Genomic DNA, 25,595 nt, shown 5'->3' on the forward strand with positions numbered 1-25,595 from the left:
CAAGTAAGCAACATTAAAATAGTTAAATTATGAATTGTATTCTTGTTCTATTGTGCATTTTTTACTATGCACTCTATTCTTCACTTGAGTGGTGAATTAGGTTGCTTGACAAACTAATAAACTTTGTATGGTTCATGTGATACTGGTAGACCTCTTTTAGTGTGAGGAGAATCGGTTTTGCTGCTTCTGTCTGTCACTGCGCAAGGCCAAGCTTTATCTGTTCATAGCGAGCAAGCATTATTTCACATTAGAGGCCAACACTCTTTCCCTGTCGATTGGTTTGGTTTTGAGACTGTACTGTTGGATGATAAACAGACTCCCTCTGACTAAGAGCATGAATGCTTTCATAGGCTGGGAGGGAGCAGGCGAGCAGTACGCTGATTTGGCCTCAGTCCAGATTCTCTCTCTGACTTTCCTCAACCTCGTAGCCACTCATACATATAGCTTCCCTCTTCATTCCTTGAACTCCTGTTCATTTACAGTACAGACTTCTCAACATGCTTCTCTCAATATGTTGAAGTGTGTAGGCTAGTCAGTCATGGCTACCCATGTTGTAGCTTAGTCGGGTCAATTTAGTCAGGTTGAGTTCTTCAAGTAGGTTAGGCTATAGAAAATATTGTCTTGGAATAAAAACATGTTCTGATCACATTATGTGCAAGACAGCTCATACAGCCATGGACTATGCGTTGGATATGACACCAGCCAGACAATGTTTAATAAAGCACTCAAATCAGATTTAAAATCACAATTGAGCTGGTTAGCATTTCATAGATTTATATATGTATGTATGTTGTGTACGAAGACAAACCAGAGTGATGTATATGAGAAGTATAAAACTACAGTTCAGTTTAGAAAAACCCGAAGCACCAAAAACGACCGGAAGAAAGACACTTAGCAAATCATCAGAGCTCCAAAGCATGAGACATATAAGAAAGCAATTCAAACATTTGTTCCAGAGAGAGAGAAAAAGAGAGAGAGAGGGAGACATATTACATGTAATGCAATCATTATTTCAATAGCTCAATGTTGTCGTGTTTTGTGTTGTCTTCAATGACATATACTCTGTCTTCTTGGATCAATCTGACCTTTCTTCGCATACTGACAAAAACATATGTCCCTGCCTCCCTCCCACCTTCCTCATCCTTTGTTCATTTTTCTCCTTTGAAACATGTTAAATCCTCTTGTAGTGTAAAATAGCCAGATTACAACTTGTTTGTGTTTCCTTTAAAAGAAATAAAGCATAACAGAGCACCCCATCATAAAAGCACTTTGGTATCTTAAAGACATCCACTTCATCCCATGTGCAGTCTCTAGCTGCTAGATAAATATTCATCATTTTTCTTTAGAGTGCTTCTAACATAATGCTGTGCTAAGACCATTGTGCATCCTAAATGACACCCTATTTCCTATATAGTTCACTACTTTTGACCAGAGCCTGGGCCAAGTCCAAAGTTCCCTATATAGTTAATAGGGTGCCATGTAGGATAAAGTCCCTGTCACTCTTCCAGTAAAGTCCCTCGCAAGTCTCGTCCAACTGTACACACACTCAGCACTGTTAAATGAACATTTTGTTTGTGCAAAAAAAATTATGAAAACACACACACTCAAAAAAGAATTATAAACAAATATAATACAAAACAAAGCAACAACTAAAAAATAATCTACATTCAGCTACAACAGTTTTGAAAAATAAAACGTGCAATAGTGCAATTTCAGTTTTCTGTCTGCAAACACTTTTCTTTCTATCTCCATATGTTGTCCCATATGTCATCATTTAGGGTTGCAACATTCTGGTAACTTTCCCCAAATTCCCAGAATTCCCAGTTGGAGGATTACATATTTCTTGCTTATTCCCCCCTGATTCCAGAAAACTTGGAATTTTGGGAAAGTTGGTGGAATTTTGCAACCCGATCATCACTGCACAGGGACGCGTCTTGGTTGATCAGTGGCGGCTCCTCCGCATATTGCTTCTCCCCGAGTTCCCTCGGCTCTGGTCCCAACGCCTCACCTTCCTCCCCATACGGTCCTTCCACTTCTGTGCAATGGAGCCTTCGATGAGCAGAAGTCTACAGACAGGTGGGGGGCATATGAGTTACAATGTGTTATGAATTACATAAAGCTGGAAGTAGGGCTACAGTAGGTACTACTGCCTTCCTTAAAAATGTACAACAGGGTTGGAGTCAATTCCATTTCAATCCTGAATTGAAATGGAATTGACTCCAATCTTGTTGTACATTTTTAACTGAAAGTTCCATTCCAATTCCTATTCTCCTCCATTGCTATCAATTATGACATTTGGAATTGACAGCTCTGCTGATGTACACAATCATATATGATTCCATGAATGATTGTTGCTAATAGAGATACAGTAATACGACTGGCTAAAGACGTACCTGGATCTCTCCTCGTTCTCGTAACCCATGATGATGTACTCGTCGTTGGCAGTGAGAGGAGGACAGGGACAGCCAGAGTTGTAGTACAGTGTGACTGTATCACGAGGGATGTTCACTAAGGAAGACTTCAGGATGTCTTTGACCTCCACGATGGCACTCAGATCATGATTTCTGCTTCTAATCTCCTTCACCCTCGCACGAATCACTGGGAGGAAAAGATTAAACACGATTTTATTTTATTTGATTATTTTAGGAACCTTTACATTTGAAAGCCAATTTGTTTGACTGAACATTCAGGGACGGTTTCCTGGACATGAATTAAGCCTAGTCCAGGACTAAAAAGCATTTTTGATGGAGATTCCATTGAGAGTGCTTTTTACTGCAGGACTAGGTTTAATCTGTGTCTGGAATAACATCCAGAGTTTTAGGACAATGATAATATCATGCATTGTAATAATCAGCTAACTATATCTCTCTCATTCTGGAATCTTCTCTCACTCACTTCAGAACTGCAAAAGTAATTGCCTAAAAAAAATCCTACAGAAAATAACTCACCATAGTTGTAATTACTCTTTAGGTAGGTCTTGAGACCCAGTCTTACCGACTTGCACTTGCATCGATCTGAAACAATAAAAGGATGTGATTCATTGTAGAACATCTGGTATTTGAACAGCAATATTACATTCTTGAAATAAATGTAATGACAAACACATCAAAATCTATATCGTATTCTAACATAATACTGTACAGAAAAGATTCTTCAGCACTAAATTCAATAGCCAAAGATTTGTAGACATACATTTCTAAGCACATTATGATACATTTTTAGTATGTTAGGACAAAAACAGCTCCATGCAAAAGTATTCAAATGTTTAGATAAAGCAAAGAAAATGTGAATATTATTTTACCATTGTTGGCTCCTTTACAGTTCACATTGTGAGAGTCACTTGGAAAGTCAGGAGTTGATTCTGAATAAAGATAACAATGATGAGAAAAATTTCACTGAAGAACAGTACAATCTATCACTTCACAAGTAGCCTCTAAAACAATAGGCAACTGTGGTTTAATTTTTTTGTCACTTTATATTGGGAACATATTCAAGGGTCACATGGATCTTACCAGGTGAGCATTTTGAGGGGTCTTGATAATAGGGGTTGTCTGAGGAAGAGAGGAATAATATTTACTTACAAGTGGCTGATGTAGAGAATTGTACATCATCATCATATTTTCCATTTGATCTCTTTCTCTTTATATTATGTGAGGTATATTTATTCACAATATATATTTCAGAAATACACCCTTATCCTACCTGGTCCTTCTGCTTTGACAATGGCCTCTGGCGAGATGCAGACTCCCCGGTCATAGACTGGCAGATCCTCGCAGGCCAAGCTCTCTGGCCAGGTGTGATTATACCGCTTCATCACCGGTTCACAGCCGCACTTCGCCCGTTCACACACCGACTTGCATGGCTTGATAGGGTCGTGTTGGAAGTCAATAGTGCATATTGGAGCGTACATTGCGCACAGAAAGAACAGTAAATCTGGACTGCACTGAGTGCCAAGAAGCCCTTCAAACTGCTCAATCGCTAAGACTGCGTTCGCCTGGGTGCTGTGGTGGAGGTGGTTGGGCATTTTCGTCATGTTCCAGGGCATGGACTTGCACAGTGGGATCCGGATGGGCTCGCAAGCCGCTGCGGACGCTCTGGGTATCCCAAACAGACAGGTAACCGCGAGGAAGGAGACGAAGAACTCGTGTGAAAACATGATCATCCTCAGTTATATTCAGACAGGTGGTTTCGGATAACAAAATTTAAAAAAAATGAAAGCTAAATGCAATGCCTGGTTATGAAGTAGGCATGGATAAACTTCAATGCAATCCTAAAATCTATAGCCCTAAAGTTGCTGTCGAAAGTTGTCTGTCTACCTGGACGTGTCCAAACTTAGCGTCACGTAGAAGGAACGAGGAGCGAAAGTCATCTTTCGTGCGTAAAACCAAAACAACAAAGCCGATTCGAATCGAATTCCTAGCGGGAGACAACGTGGAGATTCCTTTAGTTTTCCCACTGTTCTTTTGTTGCTTATTCCATCGGCGCGTGTGTGATCATATTGCGGGTGGAAGTGGGCTGGGGTGGTGGCTCCGCTCTCTCTATCCCTTCCTCCCCAGACCAGTTTGCGCTGCAGTGATTGCTCGCTGGAATCGCAGTGACCGCACAGTGCGGGACCAGCTTTTTTACCCCTCCGCATCATCATCATGCCTCAGTCTGACCCAGGACACTCCTCCTCTCCTGCTTCAAGCCAATACCAAGCAGGGCTGGATAGCTTGTCCCACAGCCTTCTTTGAAACGCTTGGTCGTTATGAAATAGGCTATATAGCCTAACTCATTTCAGTAGCTAGGCCTATTCATTTCTATTTGGATTAAAAGTCATGAAACCCTTATAAAGACACCAGTATAAAGTCACAAATCTAAAGACATATGAGGATAGTGCTAAGTACACAATCAACTTTAATCAAGCCTAACTAGTGTAAACACAACACAATTGTCTTTGATGAGTGTTAATAGGCTTATTGGCTGTTGACAAGATTAAGAATGTGTTAAATAGCATCCTTTATGCAAACAGTGTTTAAATAATATACAATGAACAGCATGGAGGATTTTAAAGAGATCGTTTACATTACATGTGACCAAGAGGTCATATAGGGTCAAATAGTTAATTATAATTAAGATACAGTATTCACCATTTCAGTGTTCACTATTTAATTAAATACAATTTCAGTGATCACTATTTAATTAAATACCATTTCAGAGTTTTCTGGATCCATGCAAAATTAGGCCAAATAAAGTGGAGCAAATTACTGTTATGAAAGCTTCTTAAAGAGCCTTTTCATTTAGTTTCTCACAAATTCTGTACCAGTGGAAAAGAGAGCAGATTTAGGATTTAAGATTTGTAGATCAAAGGGTCGCCTGATTACCTGTCAGCCATTATTATAATGTTCACATTTGTTCCTCCAGTCAAACATGAACACGGAAACTACTGATCGTGTGTGTTCACATGTATCTATGCTTGTGTGTGTGTGTGATCACGGGACTGAGGGGGTGTTTAACATTATGACCAGGGGAACGTCAATGTGATGGCTGCTGGCCGGGACCCTCAGGGTGGAGGAACACTTCCCCACTAATATTTTGACAGCAAAAAAAACACAAAAAAGCACGAAACAAGTGACTAAGACCAATGTTGGCCTACGAAAATACAACTGTTCTAGGAAAGACCAAGTTCTAGACAACCTGTGTTTCAGAATACACTGAGAAGCCAACTCAATAACACAATAAGACAATCAGGTCAGATGTGAGTTTGACAATTAGCTGCCAAGTGTGACAGCTTGAACTTTTGTGGACATTTCTCTAAACGAATGTCTCAAATGCAAACTCAAGTTAAAATGATTCGGCTAATCGTAGTACTGTATGTATGTCTGAGTATGTATAGAATTTTGTGTGCAGTTTATGTCCTGAAGTTTAGATAAAAAATAAAAACACATTAGGCCAGTAAGTGGATATAGCCTAAGATTTATTTGTCACGTTATGGAGGACACACAGTTCATCGAAACATTGAAAACATATAAAAGTGGTAAAAGGAAAACTATTTATTAACATTCAGTACATATGAAAGAATGTTTATTATATACCGTACAGACAGGTACAATGGAGTGGTTATGCCAATGAGGCATTTAGTTAAAAAATTATTCTATGCTTTATACAAATATCAACGATCTGTTACCACTTTTCATAATATTTAAGTTTAATACCAACATTTTAGCTTAGCTCCAAATAATATAAAATGCTATGGTTTCTCAACAGTTTGGCAAATATCTCAAAAGAACACAAGAATGTAATTAACACAAATTCACAGATACACATACTGTAATAATCAACAGATGATGGTGAATGGAATAACTGTGGATCATCATTTCCCCAAAAATCTGCAATTCGTTTTGCACATTGCAATGCTTCCCTTAATAGCAATTTTAGTGTTACATTTTTTAACCCATTCAATATTTAGAAATGAAAGACTATGACAGTATTCAAAAATGTAATTAAGTAGTAGTGTACCACTGATCATTGTCAACAAAGCTTACACCAGATTCATTTAAGTAAACAAATTATTCATTCATAAAACTGGGTGAAAAGAAAAAACCCTTATCCCACAAAACCAATAATATTATTTTTTTGTTTTCTTTAAGACTGAAGATGAAACACAGCACACCCACTATGGTCACATCATCATATCAGACACTCAAGTTGTACAGAGCCATATATTTCTATTCTCAGTATAGGGCTCTGGGGTTGCCTGCATGTATCAAGCGTCTCAGAGTAGGAGTTCTGATCTAGGATCAGGTCCCCTGTCTATGTAACTGCTGGGTGTAACCATAGCTAGCAAACTGTCATGGTCAAAACATAGACTAAATGGTTGCTAAAATGGGAAGAGTTCTGTTCATGATAAGAAGTTGCTCTGCTTTCTTGACATCGAAATCAACCAGACAGGTCCTACAGGCCCTAGTTTTGTCAGATTTGGACTACTGCCCAGTTGTGTAAACTTGTGCGGCAAATAAGGACAAAGGAAAATTGCAGTTGATCCAGAACAGAGCAGCACATATTGCATGGAAAATGTATACAGAGGGTGGATGTCAGTGGTATGCATGTCAATCTCTCTTGGCTCAAAGTCTTTTTTTTGCCAGGTGTTGATTGGTTAAAGGTATCGAACTGTTTGTTCAAGCAGTTGGCACATAGTTTGGACACTCATAGGTACAACACAAGACATGCAGCCAGAGGTATCTTCACAGTCCCCCAGGTCCAGAACAGAGGCTGGGAAACGCACAGTATTACATAGAGCCATGACTAAATGGAACTCTCTACCACCCCGGGTAACTCAAACTAGCAATACAACCAGATTTTAAAAAATGGATAAAACAACACCTTAGGGCACGACGGGGACTGTTTAGAGAGACATTTTTATATTAAATTGTATTAAGTATTGCATTATGTAGTGTATTCTGCACTGTATTAAGTATTATATTACGTAGTGTATTCTGCATTGTATTAAGTATTGTATTAAGCATTGTATTATGTAGTGTATTCTGTAGTGTATTCTGTAGTGTTATGTATATTATGCATTTTATGTATTCTATTTGTCGTTTTGTTTCCTGTTTGGACTCCAGGAAGAGATTAGCAGTGGGATCCAAATAAAATATTACATCTCATTAATTGTGATCTAAAAGGCAAAACTGATCTCAAATTATCACTCCTACTCTGAGAAGCTTGATACATAAGGCCCCTGATGTTGTCTCCTTCACTCTCTGCATGCTAAGGCTCCAGACAGAACCTCTTTCTCTCGCTAGGCAGGGAGCCTCCCTGCCTGCCTCTCTCTCTCTGCTAGCCACCCTGCCTCTCTCTCTCGCTAGCCTCCCTGCCTCTCTCTCTCGCTAGCCTCCCTGCCTCTCTCTCTCTCGCTAGCCTCCCTGCCTCTCTCTCTCTCGCTAGCCTCCCTGCCTCTCTCTCTCGCTAGCCTCCCTGCCTCTCTCTCTCGCTAGCCTCCCTGCCTCTCTCTCTCGCTAGCCTCCCTGCCTCTCTCTCTCTCTCACCTTTCCTCTCTCGCTAGCCTCTCCTCCCCCTCCTCTCTAGCCTCTCCTCTTCCTCTCCAGCCTCTCCTCTTCCTCCTCCTCTCCAGCCTCTCCTCTTCCTCCTCCTCTCCAGCCTCTCCTCTTCCTCCTCCTCCTCTCCAGCCTCTCCTCCTCCTCTCTAGCCTCTCCTCCTCCTCCTCTCTAGCCTCTCCTCCTCCTCCTCTCTAGCCTCTCCTCTTCCTCCTCCTCTCTAGCCTCTCCTCCTCCTCCTCTCTAGCCTCTCCTCTTCCTCCTCCTCTCTAGCCTCTCCTCCTCCTCCTCTCTAGCCTCTCCTCCTCCTCCTCCTCTCTAGTCTCTCCTCCTCCTCCTCTCTAGCCTCTCCTCTTCCTCCTCCTCTCTAGCCTCTCCACCTCCTCCTCTCTATCTTCTTTTCACCTCCTCTCAGGGCTCTCAGGTGGAGGAAGGCACACTCTGCTTGTAGACGGCGTGGTATGCGTTACGGAGCAGCACATAGGGGAAGCAAGACTCCAGAAGGTCCATGGTCAGGAATGGGGACTCCTGCACAATCTGGTAGAGAAAACACATGGATGGATAAGGATACAACCCAAAATAAACACTGTGTGAACAAAGTTACACATAGGTTGCATCCCAAATGGCACCCTATTCCCTATATAAGTGCACAACTTTTGACCAGGGCCCACATACGGCTCTGGTCAAAAGTAGTGTGCTATATAGGGAATAGGGTGCCATTTGGGATGCAGATTAAGTTTAATCACACTTTTGTGATCTTGCCTTGTTCTCTATGTTATCGGGGCAGAGTAGCCCCATGGATTAGGCAGAAGGGTGTGTGTGTGTGTGAGTGTGTGTGTTCTATCCTATGCCAGGTCCAATGCAGGATAAAGACTGTGGCTGATTCTTCCTTCTTTCCATTACAGTTGTCTTTCTATTCAACAACCTCCCTCCTGTAGATTATTCTTCAAAGGAAAGCAAATCTCCAGACCAATGAGTAAGCATCTCTGATCAAAAGACCATACATGTGTATGCATGACTGCATATGTAATTTTCAATACAGTCAGAAAGAAAATAGTGCTCTGTTCATTTTCCAAAGAAAATAATGCTCGGCTCATTTTCCAGTAGAAAGAGGTTATGCGATTCTCTTCCTTTTCCTTCTACTTTGTGCTGGCCAATGCTAGTGAAAATGTTGACCTTGGAACCAACTGGTATATTACATGTGTTAGTTAGATGATGGCTAGATGATAATTAGATGATGTGACAATGTGTTAGATGATGGCTAGCTTAGTCATAATGCATGTCAAGTTCAAAGTTCAAGTGCTACAGTATACAGTAAAACGCCAATCTACTTGGACTATTGTAATCCTTATTTATAGTAAGCCTAACTTTATAAAACTGCAACTCTTAGTCATTCGGTTTGATATAGTGTCATAAATTTTTAGTATAGGACTCTCTCCTAAATTAATTTTCCAGGTCTCCTTTGGGAAACATTTCTTCTGACCTAAATGGGACTTCCTGGTTAAATAAAGGGTTAAAATATAACATTAATCTGCATCCCAAATGGCACCCTATTCCCTATATACTGCACTACTTTTGACCATGGCCTATAGGGCCCTATATAGTAGTGCACTATATAGGGAATAGGATGCCATTTGGGACTCATGCATACAGTATGTGACTCACCATATCCAGGAGCAAGTAGACAGATTCTCTGTTCCTTGTTGTGGTTTTGTCAGTCTCCTGGCCGATCTTCAGCAAACTGGAGGAGGCAAGCTGCACGGGAGAGAGAACAGTTTCAATCAGTTTCAACTGACTGTGTAGAAGAATGGTAAAGAACTAGAAGCTTAAAGAACAACTTCAAAATGGGGCGGCATATAGCTTAGCGGTTAAGAGTGTTGTGCCAGTAATCAAAATGTTGATGTTCCCTTGAGCAATGCACTTAACCCTAAATGCTCCTGTAAGTTACTCTGGATAAGATTGTCTTCTAAATGACTCAAATGTCAAATGTAAACTTTAACACTGAAAGAAGCATGGTGTCTTTTCACAATGTTTCTCCAAGTCACCAAGCTGCACCGGCGAAAACAACTCTCACACCGAGGGCCGGTTTCCCAGACACAGATAACAACTCTCACACCGAGGGCCGGTTTCCCAGACACAGAAAACAACTCTCACACCGAGGGCCGGTTTCCCAGACACAGATAACAACTCTCACACCGAGGGCCGGTTTCCCAGACACAGATAACAACTCTCACACCGAGGGCCGGTTTCCCAGACACAGGTACATCCTATTTCTGAACTAAACAGCAATTCAAACTTTTAGTCCTGCAATATTTATCTGTGTCTGGGGAAACCGGTCCTAAATGTATAGAAGCACTCGTGTCTCTTCTATCACTTTCACAATGTTACTAGACATTTAAAGCACAATGTTACCAGACATTTCAAGCACAATGTTACCAGATATTTAAAGCACAATGTTACCAGACATTTAAAGCACAATGTTACCAGACATTTAAAGCACAATGTTACTAGACATTTAAAGCACAATGTTACCAGACATTTAAAGTCTACCACTCTAACCTTGCCTCTTGGATTTGAACTAAACACTGCAGGGTTTCAAAGAGGATGGGGCTTGGGATGCATCTCACATGGTATCAGACTGGAGACAGCATTACATATTTTAACACGCTGTGTGAAATAAATTCTTACACGACCTTGGCTCTGTCCCAAATAGCACCCTATTCACGGGTCAAAAGAAGTGCACTATATAGGGAAGTGTGCCATTTAGCATACACTCGCTAGCATTTTGAAAAACCCACCAGAGATATTAAATAGGAAACAGATGAAAGGAGAGAGCTGCTTATAATAAATAATAAGAAAGGGTGGAGAGAAATGTGTGGTATAAACTAAACGGACTACCACTATAAAACGTACTGCGAGGAACTCTTTGAGGCGGTCCTCGATGCTGCCCTTGTGGATGGTGAATAAAGCTGCAGCGATCTGGTTTATGGCTTTAGCCAGACAGTGGATGTTGTTGCAGTGACCTGTGAAAGGATGACAGACAAGTAGATATTAGTGTATCGACTATGTCGTTAAACACTGCGGGTAAAACTATCTACTATATCTTTCTACAATGTTAACTTGAGACTAAACCACATCAATCCATATACATGGAACAACAACTGAACATAAAATGTCCTTAAGACATCTTATTACTTACTGTATGTCACAGCACTTTTAACAAAGGACTATTATGAAGGAACCATAACAAGTATAACAACAAATAGACTTAAAATGTACATAGAACATTTACTTCATGTATCTAAAAACAGGTACCTTCAATAGCAGGGCTATACTGGGACATGACGTTGCTTGCCAAGGTGGGCATAGAGACCGCCACAAACACCATCAGCAGGCACGCTATCTTGTACTCCTCCTCAGGACTGATGTTCTCTGTTACCAAAGAAAGGAAATGTCTGTTAACAAACCATCACCATGACAGCTTAACAGCACGACTTTATCTTGGCATCATGACATAGAGAAAAATATATATAAAAAAATAGCAGTTTGGGGGAAATCGGGGAGATCCAATTTGGATATTATCTGAACACGAAGACCCTCTAGCCAAGACAAACTGCAATAAGGCTCTGTAATTAGCTGTAATTTATATTAACAGGACAACACTGGGAGATGATTCAACTATGTGGACCCAGCACGGGGTAGGAGTGCCTCCCAAATGGCATCCTATTCTCTATATTGCACTACTTTTGACCAGACCCTTATGGGTCTCCCTAAGGCCCTGGTCAAAAGTAGTGCACTACCATTTGCATCCTAGGGGATGAAGTTGAGGGTTGATAACTATTTTGATATTAAACAGAGGTTTGTATAAGAACAGCAGGGGCATAATAGAAATGTCTTCGCTGGCCAAACGGCCTGCAGGGCTCTTAATGGCTCTGACAGAGTTAAAGCAATGTTATTGAGTATTTTCCTTAGAGCAACAGAGAGAGGCTGGGAACTTGAGGAGAGCCAGTGGTTTCGTCCCAAATGGCACCCTATTCCCTATATAGTGCACTACTTTTGACCAGACACCTATACAGGGGACAGGGTGCCATTTGGGATGCAAACAGAGGAATCTCTGGGAATAGGGTAACATTTGGGACATAGAGTGCATTCGGAAAGTATTAAGACCCCTTGACTTTTTCCACATTTTGTTAAATTACAGCCTATTTCTAAAATCGATTAAATAGTTATTTTCCCCTTTTTGACCGTTTACTTTGTACTTTGTTGAAGCACCTTTGGCAGCTATTAAAGCCTCACATCTTCTTGGGTATGACGCTAAAGACTTGGCACACCTGTATTTGGAGAGTTTCTCCCATTCTTCTCTGCTGATCCTCTCAAGCTCTGTCAGGTTGGATCGGGAGCGTCGCTGCACAGCTATTTTCAGGTCACTCCAGAGATGTTTGATCGGGTTCAATTCCAGGCTCTGGCTGGGCCACTCAAGGACATTCAGAGACTTGTCCCGAAGCCACTCCTGCATTGTCTTGGCTATGTGCTTAGGGTCATTGTGCTGTTGGAAGGTGAACCTTCACCCCAGTTTGAGGGCCTGAGTTCTCTGGAGCAGGTTTTCATCAACGATCTCTCTGTACTTTGCTCCGTTCATCTTTCCCTCGATCATGAGTCGTTTCCCAGTCCCTGCCACTGAAAAACATCCCCACAGCATGATGCTGCCCCCACCCTGCTTCTCCAGATGTGACACTTGGCATTCAGGCCAAAGAGCTCAATCTTGGATTCATCAGACCAGAGAATCTTGTTTCTCATGGCCTGAGAGTCCTTTAAGTGCCTTTTGACAAACTCAAAGCGGGCTGTCAAGTGCCTTTTACTGAGGAGTGGCTTACGTCTGGCCATTCTACCATAAAGGCCTGATTGGTGGAATGCTGCAGCAATGGTTGTCCTTCTGGAAGGTTCTCCCATCTCCACATAGGAACTCTGGAGCTCTGTCAGAGTCACCATTGGGTTCTTGGTCACGTCCCTGACAAAGGCCCTTCTCCCCCGATTGGTCAGTTTGGCCCGGGCGGCCAGCTCTAGGAAGAGTCGTGGTGGTTCCAAACTTCTTCCATTTAAGATTGATGGAGGCTACTGTGTTCTTGGGGACCTTCAGTGCTTATGATATTTTTTGGTACCCTTCCCCAGATCTGTGCCTCCACTCAATCCTGTCTCGGAGCTCTACGGACAATTCCTTCTACCTCATGGCTTGGTTTTTACTCTGACATGCACTGTCAACTGTGGGACCTTATATAGACAGGTGTGTGCCTTTCCAAATCATGTCCAATCAATTTAATTTACCACAGGTGGACTCCAAGTTGTTGATATATAATTTTGCAAACATTTCAAAAAACCTGTCATTATGGGGTATTGTGTGTAGATTGATGAGGATTTTTAAAAATTTAATACATTTTAGAATAAGGCTGTAACGTAACAAAATGTGGAAAAAGTGAAGGGACGCACATATGGAATGGACAGCACTTTGTGGATATGGCTGCAGGCTACATGACTTGACAAACTAATACCAGTGTGTATAAGCATCAACATGTCCTGTTAAGTAACACGTCCCTCAGGGGTGCTGGGGTGTTAAAACATTACCTGAACAAAGCATGGCATATCTGTTGCGATTATGAAAAATTTACAGGACATGTATTTCATTTTAATTTATGAAAACATTAGTTTGATACATGACCTCAGTGGGGAATGTAGTTCTAATGCTTGTCCAACTCTCGCTCTCTTTGCCATTATTAACAGATTTACTTTCAAACTCTGAGATTTCAACAGCGAATCAGTCATCCCTATACACAGTGTTTGCACATGTAACTCAGGTTATGATGCATATGATAGCCATCGTCATTTCAGCTCAACAGCTAAACATATCCATTAATTCAAAATGTAAATTGTAAATGGCCGATTGACTAAATCCAAGATGTGCAGCAAACTAGTTCACATGTGTTCTTGTTACAGTTAGTCATTATTCAACAATAATTTCATGGAATACACAATCATAGAGACCTCAATGGTGCGTACAGAGAAATGGACCTCCATGTATCAGCTGTGTGATGAAGCAGTGTATGGAGTGTCCTATCTTACCTGACTTCTGGGAGGAGAGGGCCACCACTAAGGCAGGGTCTATCTCACAGGGCAGGCCTGCTGCAGAGGACAGCTCATACACATTCATGGCCACCTGATGATCAACATACAGGACATCAGAGAGTCAGTCAGCTTCAAACACAACAGCCATTTATATATCATATTAATAATATGAATAATATATGCCACTTAGCAGATGCTTTAATCGAAAGCAATTTACAGTACAGTGTATGTGATCCTTATGCGAACTGAACCCACAACTTTGACCTCATGAAGCATCAATTAAAGGTCCTACTGTGTCTCACCTTCATGTCGGTCTCTCTGGGAATGTGATCCTTGAAGTCCTCCACTGAGCTCACCAGGAATGGGATGTGGCACGACAACACCTGTTGACAAGAAGAAGATAATGTGTTACCTCAATACTAAGCCAGAAATAGTTGATTTAACCAACTTCAGCACAGGGGCGGCAGGATAGCCTAGTGGTTAGAGCGTAACCGGAAGACTAGTAACCGGAAGGTTGCAAGTTCAAATCCCCGAGCTGACAAGGTACAAATCTGTCGTTCTGCCCCTGAACAGGCAGTTAACCCACTAGTCCGTCATTGTAAATAAGAATTTGTTCATAACTGACTTGCCTAGTTAAATAAAGGTAAAATAAAAATAAATAAGCATATGATATGAGAAATCAAGATAATTGTGTACTCAATTGTGTCAATATATGATGCCAATCAATTTAGAAACGAAGCATTTGTGTTTAGTGAGTCTGCCAGATCAGAGGCAGTAGGGATGACCAAGGACATTCTCTTGATAACTGCATGAATTAGACAATTTTCCTATCCTGTTAAGCATAAAAAATGTAACGAGTACTATTGGGTGTCAGGTAAAATGTAAGGAGCAAAAAGTACATGATTTTCTTTATGAATGTAGTAAATGAATGTAGTGGAGTAAAAGTAAAAGTTGTCAAAAATATAAAAAGTAAAGTACAGATACAAAAAAACTACTTAAGTAGTACTTAAAAGTATTTAAGTACTTTACAGTGGAGTAAAAGTAAAAGTTGTCAAAAATATAAAAAGTAAAGTACAGATACAAAAAAAACTACTTAAGTAGTACTTAAAAGTATTTAAGTACTTTACAGTGGAGTAAAAGTAAAAGTTGTCAAAAATATAAAAAGTACAGATACAAAAAAAACTACTTAAGTAGTACTTAAAAGTATTTAAGTACTTTACAGTGGAGTAAAAGTAAAAGTTGTCAAAAATATAAAAAGTACAGATACAAAAAAAACTACTTAAGTAGTACTTAAAATTATTTAAGTACTTTACAGTGGAGTAAAAGTAAAAGTTGTCAAAAATATAAAAAGTAAAGTACAGATACAAAAAAAACTACTTAAGTAGTACTTAAAAGTATTTAAGTACTTTACACCACTGCCCACGGGACACGTCTGAAGTCGGTACCGCCAATGTGCCAACTACTGTCTGTAGCTTCTGAACTGTTTGGACTACAAACTAATATGACTCAACATGGAAAGGGGAGATTCTCACAAACAAGATGGTGTTCCCCGTTTTGCTCTACGACCCCCACAAGTGTCACAGGACTCATCTGAAGGTAACCTTGTACTGGTAAAAATAAATTAATGGAAGTAGTTTGGTACCCCTACCAAAAATGGGGTTAAATATGGGTTAACATCTAAAAAAAATAATTTCTGAGCTTTTGAATATCTCCTAGATATAGGACAGACACTTTAAAACCTTATTTGTTATGATATCTTTTTTTACTCTCTGTTTTGCCATTCATGAATGTGTTTCTATGAGCTATAGCAGTATTATTATCAGTATAATATATCTTTTTTATATTGCTACAGGGGTCCTACAATTCAAAAGAGCCGACTTACATCTCGGAGTGCCTCCTGAGCCAGTGATCGGAATGAGAGGATAACACCGATGATGGTCATCCGTTTCAGAACACTGTCGACTGCTGTAACACCAAGACAAAAAACATGTGAGCCTCACAGACAACTGACATGTCTCTAGTCATTTTACTGGTATGCAAATAAGATTTAGATGTTATGTTACGTCACTTTTGCCCTTCAGCAGCCATAACCAAAGGTCCGTACGCATAACAGTTATATTTATGGGAGAATGTATCATGTATTTGTTGCTTATTTGGCCCTTGGCAGCACTGAGCCTAGTGTCTGTCTGGCACAGTAAGACTGACCAGGCCAGTAGAAATACAGACAGAGTACCCACATGAGAGCTTCTTGAACAGAGCAGCCATTTCTCCAGGCTTGTCAAAGCTGGTCCTCATCTGGGTCAAAACCTCAACGTTGTCCACCACCAGTTTCTGAAGAATGAGTTGAGGGAGACAGGGAGAGGAGTAGGAATGTGAGGGAAAGAGAGAGGGAAAGAGGAAGGAAGAGAAATAGGGAGATATATAGTATATATACAGTGCATTTGGAAAGTATTAAAACGTTCACTTTTTCCACAATTTGTTACAGCCTTATTCTAAAATTGATTAAAACTTCTTATGGCTTAGATCCCGTTAACAGGATCGATATGACAACAGCCAGTGAAAGTGCAGGGCACCACATTCAAAACAACAGAAATCTCATAATTCAAATTCCTCAAACATACAAGTATTTTACGCCATTTTAAAGATAAACTTGTTGTTAATCCCACCACAGTGTCCAATTTCAAAAAGGCTTTACTACGAAAGCACACCAAACTATTATGTTAGGTCAGTACCTAGTCACAGAAAAACAAAGCCATTTTTCCAGCCAAAGAGAGGAGTCACAAAAAGCAGAAATAGAGATAGGTTAGTGATTAATTTTTTGATGATCTTCATCAGATGACACTCATAGGACTTCATGTTTCACAATACATGTATGTTTTGTTCGATAAAGTTCATATTTATATCCAAAAATCTCAGTTTACATTGGCGTGTTACGTTCAGTAATGTTTTGCTTCCAAAACATCCGGTGATTTTACAGAGAGCCACATCAATTTACAGAAATACTCATCATAAATGTTGATGAAAATACAAGTGTTATGCATGGAACTTTAGATAAACTTCTCCTTAATGCAACCGCTGTGTCAGATTTAAAAAAAGCTTTATCCGAAAAAGCACACCATGCAATAATCTGAGTACAGTGCTCAGACAACAAAACAAGCCATACAGATATCCACCATGTTGTGGAGTCAACAGAAGTCAGAAATAGCATTCTAAATATTCACTTACCTTTAATGATCTTCATCAGAATGCACTCCCAGGAATCCCAGTTCTACAATAAATGTTTGATTTGTTCGATTAAGTCCATCATTTATGTCCAAATACCTCCTTTTTTTTCACGCGTTTAGTAAACAATCCAAACTCACGAGGCGCGGGCAAGTCCAGGCGGAAGTTCAGACGAAAAGTCATATTACAGTTCATAGAACTGTCAAACGAAGTATAGAATCAATCTTTAGGATGTTTTTATCATAAATCTTCAATAATGTTTCAACAGGAAAATTCCTTTGTCTGTAGAAATGCGATGGAACGCAGCTAACTCTCACGTGAGCGCGCGTGATCAGCTCATGCCACTCTGGCAGACCCCTGACCCCCCCAAGACAGGGATTTTTACTAGGTTGAGTGAGTTTAAATGTATTTGGCTTTATGTAAACTTCTAACTTCAAGATCTACGGTGTGCATGACACAAGTAATTTTTCCAACAATTGCTTACAGACAAATTATTTCACTTATAATTCACTGTATTACAATTCCAGTGGGTCAGACGTTTACATACACTAAATTGACTGTGACTTTAAACAGATCGGAAAATTCCAGAAAATGATGTCATGGCTTTAGAAGCTTCTGACAGGCTAATTGACATCATTTGAGTCAATTGGAGGTGTACCTGTGGATGTATTTCAAGGCCTACCTTCAAACTCAGTGCCTCTATGCTTGACATCATTGGAAAATCAAAAGAAATCAGCCAAGACCTCAGATTTTTATTTTTGTAGACCTCCACAAGTCTGGGTCATCCTTGGGAGCAATCTCCAAATGCAGGAAGGTACCATGTTCATCTGTACAAACAATAGTACGCAAGTATAAACACCATGGGACCACGCAGCCGTCATACCGCTCAGGAAGGAGACGCGCTCTGTCTCCTAGAGATGAACGTACTTTGGTGCAAAAAGTGAAAATCAATCCCAGAACAGCACAGTAAAACAACCTTATGAAGGTGCTGGAGGAAGCAGGTACCAAAGTATCTATATCCACATTAAAACAAGTCCTATATCGACATGACCTGAAAGGCTGCTCAGCAAGAAAGAAGCCACTGCTCCAAAACCACCATATAAAAGCCAGACTACAGTTTGCAACTGCACATGGGGACAAAGATCTGAAGAAATGTCCTCTGGTCTGATGAAACAAAATAAAACTGTTTGGCCATAATGACCATCGTTATGTTTGGAGGAAAAAGGGGGAGGCTTGCAAGCCGAAGAACACCATGCAGGGAATTGAGTGCCATTTGGGACACAATCAAAAACAATTAGAGGCGTAGAATTGTCTGTGATGGGTGTCTTGGAGCAACGAGCCAAAGGATTGTTTTTGAAATGTTGAGACAGTCATGTGTGCCGCTTGCAATGCCTCACGTCATCCACTCCTTCAGTTTACTTTGAGATGATTCGCCAAAAAAGTAACTTGATGACCACGACTCGGTGTGCACAGACTGAATAAAACCAATGCTTAATTCCTACATCTGATTGTGAATCAGATACCAAAACAATTTTATTTGTGGATGGAAACGTTTGCATGTTAGAGAATCATAAATCTATACCAGAGCTACGTTAACACACCAATGTGTGCTCTAGGGACTAAACAAACCACCAATTATATTACAATCCAAAGACCGGTTTGAAAAAACATGCATGATATTTTGTCAGTCTGCTGCGCTAAAATAATTTAACATTGATAATCATTCTTTAGATAAATGACATTCCAACAACAACTCTTCTAAAACAGTTTTGCAACACTAACAAAGACATTAGTGTCATGTAATGCACACTACCGTTCAAAGGTTTGTGGTCACTTAGAAATGTCCGTGTTTTTGAAAGAAAAAAAATTGCTTTTGTCCATTAAAATAACATGAACTTGATCAGAAATACGGTGTCGACATTGTTAATGTTGTAAATGACTATCGTAGCTGGAAACGGATGATTTTTAATGGAATATCTACATAGGCGTTCAGAGGCCCATTATCAGCAACCATCACTCCTGTGTTCCAATGGCATGTTGTATTAACTTATCCAAGTTTATAATTTTCTGTGAAGGGAGTAGTACACAGCGCTGTACGAGATCTTCAGTTTCTTAACAATATCTCGCATGGAATAGCCTTCATTTCTCAGAACAAGAATAGACTGATGAGTTTCAGAAGAAAGTTATTTGTTTCTGGCCATTTTGAGCCTGTAATCGAACCCACAAATACATATGCTCCAGTTCCTCAACTAGTCTAAAGAAGGCCAGTTTTATTGATTCTTTAAAATCAGCACAACAGTTTTCAGCTGTGCTAACATAATTGCAAATGATCAATTAGCCTTTTAAAACGATTGGATTAGCTAACACAACATGCCATTGGAACACAGGAGTGATGGTTGCTCATAATGGGCCTCTGTACGCCTATGTAGATATTCCATAAAAAAAAGTTTCCAGCTACAATAATCTAAGTCTACATGTATTTCTGATGAATTTCATGTTATTTTAATGGACAAAAAATGTGCTTTTCTTTCAAAAACAAGGACATTTCTAAGTGACCACAAACTTTTGAACGGCAGTATATATCTATAAGGAATGATTTTGTGCCTAACCATAGTACCTTTTCATTCCAGTTACACTAAATCGAATCAAAGAGATTTTGCAGCTCTAAAGTGCAACACGAACCAAATAACAAGCCACGGAACGCAGAGGTCTACGTATGTACAGTACGTCTATTAGAAGTGACTTTGGTTCTGATGTAGGTTTATCAACAGGCTGGCTAGCTGCTTTCCTAACACTTACCATGAACCCATTTTGTCCCAGTCTAATATACAGAACAAAAATATAAACACAACATGTAAAGTGTTGGTCCCATGTTTAATGAGCTGAAATAAAAGATCTCAGAAATGTTCCATACGCATAAAAAAAATATTTCTCAAAAAATGTGGTGCCCAAATTTGTTTACATCCCTGTTAGTGAGCATTTCTCCTTTGCAAAGATAATCCATTCGCCTGACAGGTGTTGCTAATTAAGCAGCATGATCATTACACAGGTGCACCTTGTGCTGGGGACAAAAGGCCACTAAAATGTGCAGTTTTGTCACGAAACACAATGCCACAGATGTGTCTAGTTTTGAGGGAGTGTGTAATTGGCATGCTGACTTCAGGAATGTCCACCAGAGCTGTTTCCAGATAATTTAATGTTCATCTCTCTACCATAAGCCGCCTCCAAAATTTTAAAGAATTTGGCAGTACATTTAACCGGTCTCACAAGCACAGACCACGTGTAACAATGCCAGCCCAGGACCTCCACATCCGGCTTCTTCACCTGCGGGATCGTCTGAGACCAGCCACCCAGACAGCTGATGAAACTGTGGGTTTGCACAATTGAAGAATCTCTGCACAAACTGTCAGAAACCATCTCATGGAAGCTCATCTGCGTGCTCGTTGTCCTCACCAGGGTCTTGACCTGACTGCAGATCGGCGCTGTAAACGACTTCAGTGGGAAAATGCTCACCTTCGATGGCCACTGGCACGCTGGAGAAGTGTGATCTTCACGAAAGAAACCCGGTTTCAACTTTACTGGGCAGATGGCAGACAGTGTGTATGATGTCGTGGCGGCAAGTGGTTTACTGGATGCTATGGTTTACTGGATGCTAATAACTGGAGGTTATTTTATGGGCAGACATAAGCTATGGACAACAAACACAATTGTATTTTAACAATGGCAATTTGAATGCACAAGGGATACCGTGACGTGATCCTGAGGCCCATTGTAGTGCCATTCATCCGCCATCACCTCAAGTTTCCGCATTATAATGCACGGCCCCATGTCGCAAGGATCTGTACACAACTCCTGGAAGCTGAAAATGGCCCCGTTCTTCCATGGCCTGCATACTCACCAGACATGTCACCAATTGAGCATGTTTGGGATGCTCTGGATTGCTGTGTACGATAGCGTGTTTCAGTTCCCGCCAATATCCAGCAAATGGTAGCCACTCCAGATACTGACTGGTTTTCTGATCCATGCCTCTACCTTTTTTTTTAACACATCTGTGACCAACCACCACCAAGTCATGTGAAATTCATAGATTCATGGATTTATTTCAATTGACTGATATACTTATATGAACTGTAACTCAGTAAAATCTTTGAAATTGTTGCATATTGAGTTAATATTTTTGTTCAGTGTAAGAACTAATCAAAAAGATTTTGCTGACCATACAGAATTCCGTGGTCCTCTTTTTTTAAACAGAATTCTTATTAGTTACCCAAAATTCAGTGAGGGTAGGGAACCTGATCCATCGACAGTCAGTCAGCAGTAAGAGGTTAGCAGAAACCCCCACTGCCTCTGCTCTTCTCTGGGAAACACCTCATTAACGAATAATGAAGAAACAAACAAATTTGCTCCGCTGTGGGTCTGGTTCTGTTTCCAGGGGGAAAAAAACTCTGCTTCTGGAAAGAGCCTCTAACCTCTATTGGCTCATACAAGGCAGTATCTCAAATGGCACCCTACTCCCTATATAGTGCACTACTTTTGACCAGATCCCATAGGAGACCGCCATAGGGCCTAGGTCAAAAGTAGTACAATATATAGAGCAGGGGTGTCAAACATACAGGTCCAAACCAGCCCGGTTTGAGTAAAAAATAAATAATAATAAAACAAATTGATATACTTTAAAATTAGTATAACCAAATCAAAACTATGTAGAAATGATAATGGACCTACATTCATACAATTTACTGACTGTCCAGCACACTGGCAATGAAATATTTAAAACATTCAGTGCAGCCCTCCGGACTTCATTGAAGACCGATTGCAGCCCGCGGCCAAATGAGTTTGACACCACTGATATAGGGCACAGGGTCTCCTTTTGGAGCACACTAGGAATTAGAGAAGCGAGAAACCAGGGTCGCGTTCATTAGGGACCAAACGGAACAATGTGGTCCTAAACTGGCATGGGACTATTTGGACCAATAAAAAAATATATGTATATTTTTTTTGTTGCTATGGCCCAGTGCCCTAATGAACATGACCCAGCCTGCCCTGAGTTAACCCTGGATTACCTCTGGTCCTCAACCTGTAACCTCTGACCTCCATGACCCCTCACCTTGAGCTCGGCCACCTGGGAGGAGATATGCCACATGAGACTCTCACTGAGGAACTTCATCCCATAGGGCCCCAGCAGCTCTGACAGGGACCGCATTTCTGAGAAGAGGAGAAGAAGATGACTTTATTGTCCAATAAATGTCCAACGGAAATTTGCCGTTCTGTTTTAAACCAACACAAGATGTCTTCTTCTGTATACATCATCTGTATACTTAAGGTGCTTCATCGTCCACAAATGTCGAACATACATGCTTTTTTTGTTTTATCCCAATCCTTCCGACATAAGACGGTAATGTTTTGTCAGTGATTCCTTGTGTCATCCAACACTGCTATTGCTATAAAAAAGCCATGTTTAAATATGCTAGATAGTAAATCATCAGACTCACTCTCAGTAACATGAATGTCTATTGGTGTCTAAAAGGACAATATAACTAATGAAGCTTACCTGAGATATCAGAATATTCCTCTGCATTGAAGGTGAGCTCGTTCTCCGTAGGCAGGTTGACAAAAGCCTTCATGGCTGGGAAGTAAGCAATGTGTCCGTTACTTACTTGGCGCAGTAAGGTCTCCAGATACCTGAAGTACAGAGAGAATGTATGGTCTGCGTCATTGAATGGAAGGCATGATCAAGGCTGGGATTCCAATCAATTTCTCAGATGTTCACAGAGATCACGTTCACTGCCTTCCTGAAGACAAAGAATGTATACGAAATGCTTCAGTCTGGTTTTAGACCCCATCATAGCACTGAAACTGCACTTGTGAAGGTGGTAAATGACCTTTTAATGGCGTCAGACCAAGGCTCTGCATCTGTCCTCGTGCTCCTAGACCTTAGTGCTGCTTTTGATACCATCGATCACCACATTCTTTTGGAGAGATTGGAAACCCAAATTGGTCTACACGGACAAGTTCTGGCCTGGTTTAGATCTTATCTGTCGGAAAGATATCAGTTTGTCTCTGTGGATGGTTTGTCCTCTGACAAATCAACTGTACATTTCGGTGTTCCTCAAGGCTCCGTTTTAGGACCACTATTGTTTTCACTATATATTTTACCTATAGGGGATGTCATTCGGAAACATAATGTTAACTTTCACTGCTATGCGGAAGACACACATCTGTACATTTCGATGAAACATGGTGAAACTCCAAAATTGCCCTCCCTGGAAGCCTGTGTTTCAGACATAAGGAAGTGGATGGCAGCAAATGTTCTACTTTTAAACTCGGACAAAACAGAGATGCTAGTTCTAGGTCCCAAGAAACAAAGATATCTTCTGTTGAATCTGACAATTGTGGTACAGTCGTCTCTAAATAAAACTGTGAAGGACCTCTGCTGGACCCTGATCTCTCTTTGGACGAACATATCAAGACTGTTTAAAGGACAGCTTTTTTCCATCTAAGTTACATTGCAAAAATTATAAACTTGCTTTTGTCACTTCTAGGTTAGACTACTGCAATGCTCTATTTTCAGGCTACCTAGATAAAGCTATAAATGAACTTCAGTGCTAAATATGGCTGCTAGAATCTTGACTAGAACCAAAATATTTGATCATATTACTCCAGTGCAAGCCTCTCTACACTGTTGTCCTGTTAAGGCAAGAGCTGATTTCAATTAATCCTTATCCCAGTCTGCTGTTCCCACATGCTTCAAGAGGGCCACCGTTGTTCCTGTTCCCAAGAAAGCTAAGGTAACTGAGCTAAACGACTACCGCCCCGTAGCACTCACTTCCGTCATCATGAAATGCTTTGAGTGATTAGTCAAGGACCATATCACCTCCACCCTACCTGACACCCTAGACCCACTCCAATTTGATTAACCGACCCAAAAGGTCCACAGACGACGCAATCGCAACCACACTGCCCTAACCCATCTGGACAAGAGGAATACCTATGTGAGAATGCTGTTCATCGACTACAGCTCAGAATTTAACAACATAGTACCCTCCAAACCCGTTATTAAGCTTGAGACCCTGGGTCTCGACCCCGCCCTGTGCAAATGGGTACTGGACTTCCTGACGGGCCGCCCCCAGGTGGTGAGGGTAGGTAACAACATCTCCACCATGCTGATCCTGTACTCCCTGTTCACCCACGACTGCGTGGCCATTCACGCCTCCAACTCAATCATCAAGTTTGCAGACGACACTACAGTGGTAGGCTTGATTACCAACAACGACGAGACGGCCTACAGGGAGGAGGTGAGGGCCCTCAGAGGGTGTCATCAGGAAAATAACCTCACACTCAACGTCAACAAAACAAAAGAGATGATCGTGGACTTCAGGAAACAGCAGAGGGAGCACTCCCCTATCCACATCGACAGGACAGTAGTGGAGAGGGTATAAAGTTGTAAGTTCCTCGGCATACACATCACGGACAAACTGAATTGGTCCACCCACACAGACAGCGTTGTGAAGAAGGCGCAGGAGGCTGAAGAAATTCGGCTTGTCACCAAAAGCACTCAAACTTTTACAGATGCACAATCGAGAGCATCCTGTCGGGCTGTATCACCGCCTGGTACGGCAACTGCTCCGCCCACAACCGTAAGGCTCTCCAGAGGGTAGTGAGGTCTGCACCACGCATCACCGGGGGCAAACTACCTGCCCTCCAGGACACCTACACCACCCGATGTCACAGGAAGGCCATAAAGATCATCAAGGACAACAACCACCCGAGCCACTGCCTGTTCAACCCGCTATCATCCAGAAGGCGAGGTCAGTACAGGTGCATCAAAGCAGGGACCGAGAGACTGAAAAACCGCTTCTATCTCAAGGCCATCAGACTGTTAAACAGCCACCACTAACATTGAGTGGCTGCTGCCATACATGTAAAAAATGTATCACTAACCACTTTAAACAATGCCACTTAATATAATGTTTACATACCCTACATTACTCATCTCATATGTATATACTGTACTCGATACCATCTACTGCATCTTGCCTATGCCGTTCTGTACCATCACTCATTCATATGTCATTCATTTATATTTATGTACATATTCTTCATCCCTTTACACTTGTGTGTGTATAAGGTAGCTGTTGTGCAATTGTTAGGTTAGATTACTCGTTGGTTAATACTGCATAGTCGGAACTAGAAGCACAAGCATTTCACTATACTCGCATT

At 41.0% G+C, this 25,595-nt stretch overlaps 2 protein-coding genes across 17 annotated transcripts in view; both read right to left on the reverse strand.

The window, feature by feature from the left end:
* Positions 1-686: 686 nt before the first annotated feature.
* On the reverse strand, positions 687-5,593 carry frzb (frizzled related protein). Its single transcript, XM_021579521.3, has 6 exons — positions 3,703-5,593; positions 3,513-3,551; positions 3,302-3,361; positions 2,949-3,014; positions 2,394-2,598; positions 687-2,066 (listed from the first exon to the last, which is right to left on the reverse strand). The coding sequence occupies exons 1-6, from the start codon at positions 4,160-4,162 to the stop codon at positions 1,943-1,945; spliced, it is 954 nt and encodes a 317-aa protein (XP_021435196.1). The 5' UTR covers positions 4,163-5,593; the 3' UTR covers positions 687-1,942.
* A 346-nt stretch (positions 5,594-5,939) lies between these two features.
* Positions 5,940-25,595, reverse strand: part of LOC110501754 (nck-associated protein 1) — a 70,308-nt gene continuing 50,652 nt past the window's right edge. For 9 of the 16 annotated variants that reach the window (XM_036959119.2, XM_090215933.1, XM_036959120.2 and 6 more), the window contains 10 exons: positions 22,927-23,057; positions 22,483-22,580; positions 16,391-16,484; positions 16,036-16,118; positions 14,456-14,536; positions 14,151-14,244; positions 11,352-11,468; positions 10,950-11,059; positions 9,702-9,791; positions 5,940-8,573 (listed from right to left, as the gene is read on the reverse strand). In XM_036959119.2, coding sequence (XP_036815014.1) covers positions 8,457-8,573; positions 9,702-9,791; positions 10,950-11,059; positions 11,352-11,468; positions 14,151-14,244; positions 14,456-14,536; positions 16,036-16,118; positions 16,391-16,484; positions 22,483-22,580; positions 22,927-23,057 — 1,015 coding nt within the window. In that variant the 3' untranslated portion in view covers positions 5,940-8,456. The remainder of the gene's footprint in view (positions 8,574-9,701; positions 9,792-10,949; positions 11,060-11,351; positions 11,469-14,150; positions 14,245-14,455; positions 14,537-16,035; positions 16,119-16,390; positions 16,485-22,482; positions 22,581-22,926; positions 23,058-25,595) is intronic. The other 7 variants (XR_016490622.1, XR_016490624.1, XR_016490621.1 and 4 more) reach the window with 3 other exon arrangements.

The sequence above is a fragment of the Oncorhynchus mykiss genome, chromosome 22 (genome assembly GCF_057628025.1).
Source record: "Oncorhynchus mykiss isolate SJ-2025 chromosome 22, ASM5762802v1, whole genome shotgun sequence".
NCBI lineage: Eukaryota > Metazoa > Chordata > Actinopteri > Salmoniformes > Salmonidae > Oncorhynchus > Oncorhynchus mykiss.